The sequence below is a fragment of the Somniosus microcephalus genome, chromosome 5, assembly GCF_052327205.1.
Source record: "Somniosus microcephalus isolate GS21.2 chromosome 5, FLI_Smic_1.0, whole genome shotgun sequence".
NCBI classification, from domain to species: Eukaryota; Metazoa; Chordata; class Chondrichthyes; order Squaliformes; family Somniosidae; genus Somniosus; species Somniosus microcephalus.
Genome location: NC_140991.1, coordinates 252771432 through 252782195, shown reverse-complemented (window position 1 = coordinate 252782195; position 10764 = coordinate 252771432). Strand labels below are relative to the sequence as shown.

At 48.8% G+C, this 10764-nt stretch overlaps 1 protein-coding gene across 1 annotated transcript in view; it reads left to right on the top strand.

The window, feature by feature from the left end:
- The first annotated feature begins 2748 nt into the window (after window positions 1-2748).
- Window positions 2749-10764, top strand: part of gfod1 (glucose-fructose oxidoreductase domain containing 1) — a 152007-nt gene continuing 143991 nt past the window's right edge. Inside the window, exon 1 of the mRNA XM_085988813.1 lies at window positions 2749-3488. Coding sequence (XP_085844939.1) covers window positions 3236-3488 — 253 coding nt within the window. The 5' untranslated portion in view covers window positions 2749-3235. The remainder of the gene's footprint in view (window positions 3489-10764) is intronic.

Sequence of the window (10764 nt, the reverse complement as noted above, 5' to 3'; positions counted from 1 at the left end):
GTCTCTATCACTATGTGTGTCACTGTCTCTGTCACTGTTTGTGTCTCTGTCACTATCTCTGTCACTGTCTCTGTCACTATCTCTGTCACTGTCTGTGTCAGTGTCTCTGTCACTGTCTGTGTCTCTGTCACTATGTGTGTCACTGTCTCTGTCACTGTCTGTGTCTCTGTCACTATCTCTGTCACTGTCTCTGTCACTGTCTGTGTCTCTGTCACTATCTCTGTCACTGTCTGTGTTCGTGTCTCTGTCACTGTCTGTGTCTCTGTCTCTGTCACTGTCTGTGTTCGTGTCTCTGTCACTGTCTGTGTCTCTGTCACTATGTGTGTCACTGTCTCTGTCACTGTCTGTGTCTCTGTCACTATCTCTGTCACTGCCTGTGTTCGTGTCTCTGTCACTGTCTGTGTCTCTGTCACTATGTGTGTCACTGTCTCTGTCTCTGTCTCTATCTCTGTCACTGTCTGTGTTCGTGTCTCTGTCACTGTCTGTGTCTCTGTCACTATCTCTGTCACTGTCTGTGTTCGTGTCTCTGTCGCCATCTGTGTCTCTGTCACTATGTGTGTCACTGTCTCTGTCACTGTCTGTGTCTCTGTCACTTTCTCTGTCACTGTCTGTGTCAGTGTCTCTGTCACTGTCTGTGTCTCTGTCACTATGTGTGTCACTGTGTCTCTGTCACTATCTCTGTCACTGTCTGTGTCAGTGTCTCTGTCACTGTCTGTGTCTCTGTCACTATGTGTGTCACTGTCTCTGTCACTGTCTGTGTCTCTGTCACTATCTCTGTCACTGTCTGTGTTAGTGTCTCTGTCACTGTCCATGTTAGTGTCTGTCACAGTCTGTGTCTCTGTCACTATGTGTGTCACTGTCTCTGTCACTGTCTGTGTCTCTGTCACTATGTGTGTCACTGTCTCTGTCACTGACTGTGTTTGTGTCTCTGTCACTGTCTGTGTCTCTGTCACTGTCTCTGTCACTGTCTGTGTTCGTGTCTCTGTCACTGTCTGTGTCTCTGTCACTATCTCTGTCACTGTCTGTGTTCGTGTCTCTGTCATGGTCTGTGTCTCTGTCACTGTCTGTGTTTGTGTCTCTGTCACTGTCTGTGTCTCTGTCACTATCTCTGTCACTGTCTGTGTTCGTGCCTCTGTCACTGTCTGTGTCTCTGTCACTATGTGTGTCACTGTCTCTGTCACTGTCTGTGTCTCTGTCACTATCTCTGTCACTGTCTGTGTTCGTGTCTCTGTCACTGTCTGTGTCTCTGTCACTATGTGTGTCACTGTCTCTGTCACTGTCTGTGTCACTGACACTATTTCTGTCACTGTCTGTGTCAGTGTCTCTGTCGCTGTCTATGTTAGTGTCTCTGTCACTGTCTGTGTCTCTATCACTATGTGTGTCACTGTCTCTGTCACTGTTTGTGTCTCTGTCACTATCTCTGTCACTGTCTCTGTCACTATCTCTGTCACTGTCTGTGTCAGTGTCTCTGTCACTGTCTGTGTCTCTGTCACTATGTGTGTCACTGTCTGTGTCTCTGTCACTATCTCTGTCACTGTCTCTGTCACTGTCTGTGTCTCTGTCACTATGTGTGTCACTGTCTCTGTCACTGTCTGTGTCTCAGTCACTATCTCTGTCACTGTCTGTGTCACTGTCTCTGTCACTGTCTGTGTCTCTGTCACTATCTCTGCCACTGTCTGTGTCAGTGTCTCCGTCACTGTCTGTGTCTCTGTCACTATGTGTGTCACTGTGTCTCTGTCACTATCTCTGTCACTGTCTGTGTCAGTGTCTCTGTCACTGTCTGTGTCAGTGTCTGTGTCTCTGTCAGTATGTGTGTCACTGTCTGTGTCTCTGTCACTATCTCTGTCACTGTCTGTGTTCGTGTCTCTGTCACTGTCTGTGTCTCTGTCACTATGTGTGTCACTGTCTCTGTCACTGTCTGTGTCACTGACACTATCTCTGTCACTGTCTGTGTCAGTGTCTCTGTCGCTGTCTATGTTAGTGTCTCTGTCACTGTCTGTGTCTCTATCACTATGTGTGTCACTGTCTCTGTCACTGTTTGTGTCTCTGTCACTATCTCTGTCACTGTCTCTGTCACTATCTCTGTCACTGTCTGTGTCAGTGTCTCTGTCACTGTCTGTGTCTCTGTCACTATGTGTGTCACTGTCTCTGTCACTGTCTTTGTCTCTGTCACTATCTCTGTCACTGTCTGTGTTCGTGTCTCTGTCACTGTCTGTGTCTCTGTCTCTATCTCTGTCACTGTCTGTGTTCGTGTCTCTGTCACTGTCTGTGTCTCTGTCACTATGTGTGTCACTGTCTCTGTCACTGTCTGTGTCTCTGTCTCTATCTCTGTCACTGTCTGTGTCCGTGTCTCTGTCACTGTCTGTCACTATCTCTGTCACTGTCTGTGTTCGTGTCTCTGTCACTGTCTGTGTCTCTGTCACTATGTGTGTCACTGTCTCTGTCACTGTCTGTGTCTCAGTCACTATCTCTGTCACTGTCTGTGTCAGTGTCTCGTCAGTGTCTGTGTCTCTGTCACTATGTGTGTCACTGTCTCTGTCACTGTCTGTGTCTCTGTCACTATCTCTGTCACTGTCTGTGTCACTGTCTGTGTCTCTGTCACTATCTCTGTCACTGTCTCTGTCACTGTCTGTGTCAGTGTCTGTGTGTTCCCCTCTGCCACACACAGCAGTTTAGCAGTCCCTCTCATCCATTGGTTGGGTGCAGCCTGCGATCTGCGGGCTGGAGAATAGCGAGGAACATGACGTATCGACCGGAGGGGAGCCTGCGGACGGGCGGTCTCGGCAACAAGCCGCAGCCGCACACCATGGCTTAGCCTGGGCTCCGCAACCTGCTGCCGGCCCGGCTCTCGGCCAAGCTACAGCCGCAGCCTCTGACTTCCTTGAGTGTCTTTTTTCGCCCCCACCCCCGCAGAGAGAGTGAGCGCTGCAGCAATCAGCGGCTCGCAGGCCCGGCGATCGGATCTAGAGGGCGGTGCAGGAACAGCAGAGGTGGCGACCCAGCATCATCGCTGCGAGCGCTCCCTCCACTCTCACACAGTGCTGGCAGGAAGTGTGTGCCCGAGCTCAACTACTGCAACTTGTTGGCTTTCATCTACAATTAGGAAAGAAGGATTCAGATCCCCAAACCCTCCGAGGCGGGGACATGGGAGAGCTGACCGAGGGATAACTCTCGATCCGGGCTGTCTCAATCATGTTGCACTGGGCGGGGGAGTGAGCACCTTTCTCAAGTCACCATGCTGCCTGGCGTCGGTGTGTTTGGCACCAGCTTGACGACCAGGGTCATCATCCCTCTGCTCCAGAGTCAAGGCTTCCCGGTGAAAGCCCTGTGGGGGAGGACTCCAGAAGAAGCGGAGGAACTGGCGAAGGAGATGGATGTCCCCTTCTACACCAACAGGATCGACGATGTCTTGCTGCACCAGGATGTCGATTTGGTCTGCATCAACCTGCCGCCTCCCCTGACTCGCCAGATCGCTGTCAAGACCCTGGGTAAGTTGGAGCAGAGAGTTTTGTTTTCGATCAGGTTGTTCTGGACAGAGGGCGAGGCGAATCCGTGGTTGCTGTCGCGCATTCCTCTATGGTATTCATTTATCTGCCTTAATTTGCTCCTTTGCAGGATCGATCGGTGTAGGGGAGGTCTGTCTGTATCTGCTAGCGTGTTGTGATAAATAATGAGTATAAATATATGTAAATGTATTTATGTAAACCTATGTGTCACCTCCATCTCCAACACATGTGTACAGAACCTCAAGAACAAATCCTTGGTAAATTTAGTGTATGATTCTGTGCTGCTGTTTCCCTGGCTCCCAACCTGATCTTTCACTGCAGTGACATTGTAAACACCAGGTAATGGACAGCCAGAATGAAGATGATTGATTTTACTTGATGACTGAGGAAGACCCTCATAAGTCACCAGGGACATGGCTCAACATGTTAAATAACTCTTTCTCGTGAGCAAAGTAAATAGCAGGAGATGATCAATTTTGCCAGAATTGGCACTGACTAGATAACTCAGGTGGCAAAGCCACAAATGAGTTATGGCCAGCCTGATAAGAGGAGACATACCCAAACCGTGCCGCAGGTTGTGACTTATTCTATTTCCGCAGTCGAATATTTAAATGAATTTATGGTTTGGTAACACCACAAAGTGTAGAGATAAGAAAATAGCTTCACAGTTCCCAGAAACGCACATGGTCTAGGAAGTGATGTGTCACTTCCTCCACCTTCTGTTCACTACGCATGTGTGACCACTCCAAAACAGTATAGATCTGTTCATAGAAATCTATTTTGAATTAGCACTAAAAAAAAGTAAATAATGAGAGCTTATTTTGCTGGGCAGTGACGAGAGCCATACTAACACACTAACATTTACCTGTACATGTGTTCATTTTTAGTCAGCCAGGAGTCTGGCATGTATGGAAACCCATCACCATATGTAAGAGTCTCCAAATCAAACTACTGAGATATAAGTAGATTTTCAGTTTGCCAAGTTACCCCACCTACCTAAACCCAGAAAATGTAGGCACAGGTGGGCAAGAAAAAAGCTTAGGATCCCCAAGTGTGCACAGAGTCCCTTCCGGAGCTCAGCACACTGAAACCACACTGATTATCAGTGTAAAGTATTGGTAAGCTTCCTGTTGATTGACCAGCTAGGACCATCCTACCCAACAGGGCTTTGACTTGCAGGGTTAGTTGGAGCTGACTGGAAAGAATCCTTAAGCTTCTTCTCTCCAGGCCCCATTAATGAGCCAGTCAGGCTGGCCAATCACCAAGAGTGCCAAGGAAAACTGTAGACTTGACTAGTTCAGGTATTGGATTACTGTGTCTGCCACAGAGGGTCGACTCGCATCATCAGACGTGTCATCCTGGAGCCACCTTGACTCCAAAGTGACCCAGCTTATGTTCCCCCAAGGAGGATGGCACCTGTATATAGGCAGACTGAGACTGTGAACTGAAATTTAATCAGTCATATTGTCAATAATATTTTACTTCAGTTAAACGATTAATTAAAGACATTCTGATATAAGGCTCACACACATTCTATTTTTAAAACATCAATCATTAAATCATGAAGGAACAGTTTCCATCATCTAGAGAACGCTGACTGTTTCTAAACCTAAGCAGAAGAAGGAATATAAGGTGCTCTGTCTACAGTGCATCAGTGATTTCTTTCACTCCTGGGAGAAACCTTCATAATTCATACTCATAGCACATTATTGGACTTTTCATAGTTTTAAAGGAGCACTATTCTTCATTTGATGTTGGCAGTGGAACTACTAATAATACACTTCTGCCACCAACATTCTGCCAATTAGCACAACATATTATATAAAGGAGTATTATTGCTTGGTGACATTTAGCGGTGGTACTATGAATTTTGATGGCTTTCCAATAAGAGATTGAATAGGTAAATAGTATGAAAATGTGGATATTATTACAAAATAAACTGTTTGGAAGAGTGTTCCTGGTTGTAACACACTCTTAGGACAGAGCCAAATTAAGAATTGTTGGGGCCCTGGGTGCACATCCCCCCCCCCCCACCGGCAAGTGTCAGTATTTATATTATAACAAATCTGCTGACTCCGCCTTGCCCCTTTCTAACAGTATTTTTAATTGCTAGAATATTTCGATCCAGCGGCTGTATGCAGTTTTTCTGTGTTATGTTGAGTTTTACTGGGGGCCCGTTATTTGGACAGGGCTTTTGGCGGAGGCCTCATATTTGGCGGGGGCCCATAGACTTTTGCGTTAATCTGCCCCTGTTTTGGGGTTTGGATTACACTAGCTTTGCTCTCATGGTTTATTGCAGCATCCATGTCTTTCACATGTACAGCGGTCTTGAATGTATTCACAAACATAATAGGGTAGATCTTCCGATGGCCTTGCTGCAAGTGCAGGCAAGAACCGTATGACTGTGGGTCAGGAAATTGGAAGAGCAGGATTTTGGTCTGCTTCATGCCTGATTCTTCAATCTGTGATTGCCTAGTATAAAAAAATTGTCAGTCCTGAGGTCCTTTGCATGAAAGGTCCCTCATTAAGCCGCAAAATATAATGAAAATCATCTAATGCCACCATTTCTTAGGTTTCTCCCTGGGATTACGCATGGTGTCTGCAATGCCGATATAAAACAGGCACTGTCAAGAAAACATGTTCTGTAATTGTAGAGCTGTGTTCTTAAAGGCGATTTTGCCAGTATTTGCTGTGGTAGTTTCAGTGATTGGAGTTCTAATTTTAGATTTGTTTTTCTAAATTTTTTTCTTGTATTTTTTTCTGGCTTGGGTTTTGACTTGCTGGGGCAAACTCTTTCATCACTTTTACAATGGAAAACCACCAAGCACAAGATGGCTCTTCACTTTTTCCATGTGGCAGGTTTCCCTGAAGTGCAGGCCATTAGAGAGAGCACATATCTGGCCTTCTGTTCTACCATCAACCTCATGGCCTTCATGAACAGATGCAATTGTGAGCCTATTGCATCTGTTACTGTTTTGCATGCTACCCAGGAAATGGAGTCAGTATACAGGTGGTGGGCCTGCTGGGGTTATAGGAGTGCTCATCCCTCTCATAGTTAAAATGGTGGGCCTGCTGGGGTTATAGGAGTGCTCATCCCACTCATAGTTAAAATGGTGGGTCTGGTAGGGTGGAGGAGTGTTCATCACACTCATAGTTATTTACTAATTTAAAAATAATGATGTTTTTATTTGTTAGGTTATAGGTGCCAGAGTTACAATATTAGACATTACACTTGGAGGGTGCAGGTTTTAGCACTGTCGCCTCATTTGAGGATAAACCCTCAATCAGAACATAAAGTTCTGTTAGTATTGGCACTTGAGTTATATGCAAATTAATGGGAAAATAGGTTTAAACTTTATTTGTGGGCTCAAGACTCTATAGTACAGACTGTGTGGCTCACAATAGCAAAAGTTTGGACAGCCCTTCAATGAATGAATTAATTCCAATAGTTGTTTGCAGAATCAGGGGTGATTTAGTCTATTCATATGGGAGATGGGAGTAAAGACAATGGGGGAAAAATTCAGTTGGTTGCGCCTCCCGTTAGCGCCTTAAGAGGGCGCTAATGGGGCGCAAAGCAACTAGCGCCTGGGTGCGGCGATTTTTGCACCACTCGCGAAATTGACCGGACATCTTGCGGCGGCGCTAAACAATACCGGCCGATCTCCTGCGCACACAGATCTTGACGTCATTCGAGAGTGCAACGCCCTTGTGACGCCCCGGAGCAGAAATTGAGTGGCGCCCCCCTCCTTTCCGCCTGGCACAACCAAGGACAGGTAGACTGGAACGCTTCCCAGTCGCTGTGGGGCTGGGGGGCTGCTATTTAAAGGGGGCCTCTTCCTGGCTTTTGTGTGGTAGCCATTTTTGCACCACTCGTTCTGAGAGAGAGAGAGAGATTTGGAGAGAGACAAAGAGAGAAAGAGAGACTTCTGCATTGAGTCAACGCTGTCTGAGGTAGTTTTGGCTTCTGACCATAACTTTGCAGGTACTTTGGTTTTTGACCTTCATAACTTTGATTGCCTAGATACTATGGGGGCTGCAATGGATGAGGGCGTCGTCCTTCTCCATCACATTCGGAGGGCACAGAGACGCAGAGAAAGAGTGGCAATCATGGCCAGATGGAGGAGGGCCAACAGGCCTCTGTACAGGAAACCTTACCCTCCCAGGGTATTTCGCCAACAGTTCTCCTACATTAATATGTCTGAGGAGCAGTGTTTGCGAAGGCTGCGCTTCAGCAAGGAGGTGGTCACTGAGCTCTGCCACCTGCTTCAGCCAGATCTGCAGCCTCAACTGAGGAGCAGGACGTCTCTGTCGGTGGCAGTGAAGATAACAGTGGCTCTCAACTTTTATGCCACCGGCTCATTTCAATCAGCTACTGGGGACATCGCCAATAGCTCCCAGTTCGCGGTGCATTGCTGCATCCGTCAGGTCACAAATGCTCTCCTTAAAAGGAGACGAGAGTACATCTCTTTCCCCATGACCCCGGACAAGCAGCAAGAACGCGCAATGGGCTTTGCGATGATAGCGGGCTTCCCCATGGTGCAGGGCGCCATTGACTGCACGCATGTGGCTTTGCGTGTGCCGCATGAGAATGCCGAGGATTTCCGCAACCGAAAGGGGTTCCATTCCTTAAACGTTCAGTTTTTCTGTGACCACAGACAGCTGATACTCGCTGTCAATGCCCACTTCCCTGGCAGCAGCCACGATGCCTTCATCCTGCGCCAGACTTCTGTGGCAGACCTTTTCCAGGCACCGCATCACCCAGGAGGTTGGCTTCTCAGGGACAAGGGATATCCTCTGTGCACCTGGCTGATGACACCGCTCCCTACGCCCAGCACCCCTGCTGAGCTGCGATACAACGAGAGCCATCAAGCTACCAGGAACATCGTTGAGCACACAATCGGCGTGCTCAAGCAACGGTTCCGCTGTCTGGACCATTCTGGAGGAGCCCTTCAGTACTCGCCTGAGTGAGTCTCCCACTTTGTTGTTGTGTGCTGCATGCTGCATAACCTTGCAATCCTCAGGACCCAACCAATGCCACCAGACATTGGAGCACCAGCAGAGGAGGAGGAGGAAGAGGAGGAGGAAGATGAAGAGGATGATCATCAGCAGCACCAAGGCGGGAGGGAGGCACACAATGTACAAAGTGGAAGGGCCGTCTGTCAAAGGCTCATAGCAAGTCGCTTCTAGGCCCCTGCTGAGGAAATGGCTTCTGCCATTCAAACAACCTGAATGAAACCACCCCACAACCCCTAAGCCGGTCAAGGCAACAATGATTGCAAAGACCAAACATGTACATTTTGAATACAGAAACTTCTTTATTTGACAAACTCTGTGTATCTCATTTCCGCATGACAAACTAATAGAAAGAAACACACAAAAAAAAGTCATTAACATAACTGGCTCTCACAACCTGGAGACAATGTCCAAAACAGTTTAAAAAAATTTGACCACGAACCTCAGCCTTTAATAAAACAATGAACAACATTTTGTCACACCTCCTACTTTTTGCCCTTCGAGGGTGATCTCCTTCCCTTGCGAAATTCCCCCCTTCCCACCCTGCAGCTCTTCCGTAGTGGGACCCCAGTGGCTGCAGCAAGGCTGGTGGAAGGCTGCTGATTGTCACAACCTGAGACTGCAGATGCCCTTGAAGGACGGCCTCGACCAGCTCTGGCCCCGGAGGGCCCGGCTGCAGACTGCACCAACTCTGCATGGGCGGTAGCAGTCTGTCCTACAGGCGGTGGCAAGTGCAGTGGAGAAGTGACAGTGGTGGCAGCAGGAATGCTGTCATCTTGAGAGAGGACAGCAACTCCCTGCTCGACCGACACACTGGCACTCCCACGGGGCAGCACTTCAGCATCTGGAGCAATCTGATGGAGCACAGATTGCTGGCCTGCTGCGGCGCGGTGAGAGCCCCAGGGAAATGTGCCCGATCCAGCGAGGGTGGCAGCAGTCAGCGCTCGCATGGCCTCAATCTGCATCTGCATGAGAGCAGTCTGAAATTGGCTCATAGCAGCCAGTGACTGCATTGCAGCACTAAGCATTTGCGTGGCAGCCGCCTGTGCTACAGCAAAGTGCTCCACACTCCTTGCCAGTGATTCAATGGATTTGGGCAACCTTGCCACTGCAGCCATGCGCTCAGTGTGCCTGTGCTCCGCCTGGGCACTCATTTCAGCAAGGACCCGCTCCTCCTCTGTGTCCAGTGCAGTAGGACTCGATGGCCATACTCTCCCTCCGGGGAGAAGGCCCCCGAGCTTCCCTACCCCCATCGCGTTGCTGCAGCCCGCTGGGTCCTGGAGCTTCACCCTCATCAGACCATTCCCCCCTGCTCCCCTCCAGGGAAGGCATGTTCCAAGTGTGGGCATGGGCTTCCTCGGGAGAGGGTGGCGCTGATGCTCCGGCTTCCTCTTCCTCCTCGCCTTCAGCTTCACTCCCACTGGCAGCTTGAGGGCCCGTCTCCTCACCTTGTGAATCACCATCTGAAAGCAGGGAGGTACAAGAGTGGCTTTAGTGTGAGGACAGGGTGGCAGCAAGGGAGGCATGAGTGCAGTGATTTAGTGATTTAGATTGAAAGTGTCAAAGGCTGCTGTTGTGAGGAACAAGTGGAAGGAGAGAGGACAAAAAGGTGATGACCTTACCATTGCTGTCCAGAACGGGGTCAGCGTCTCCAGTGGCGACGGGACCAATCACCCGGCTTGCCACAATCCTCTGGACGCGCACCTCAAGATCGCTGAGGGGTTGCAGCTGAGGCCGCCCTCCACCCGTCCGTTGCTGCTATCTCCTATTATGAGATAGCTTGGCCTGCAAGAAAAAGGACGGCGTCTGAGTAAATATACAGCCATGGTCTTGCCTGAAATGCCTCCCATAGTTGAATAGGCCTTACTGTATGCAGCCATGGTCTTACCTGAAATGCCTCCCATAGTTGAATAGCCCTTACTGTATGCAGCCATGGTCTTGCCTGAAATGCCTCCCATAGTTGAATAGCCCTTACTGTATGCAGCCATGGTCTTGCCTGATGTGCCTCCCATAGTTGAAAACCCCTTATTGTATGCAATGTGTGGAATGTGCGTGTGTGTTTGATGAAAGGGCCATAGGTGTTGGATGAGTGTTGGGCATTGGGGCTTTTAAGACCCTCTGGCCATACAGTGAGGTTGAGATGGAGGGATGGAGAGGTTTTGAAAAAAAGGCACTCACACTGACGACCCGAGTGAGGTCGTTGAACTTTTTCCTACATTGGATATGGGTCCTAGGCACCATGCTG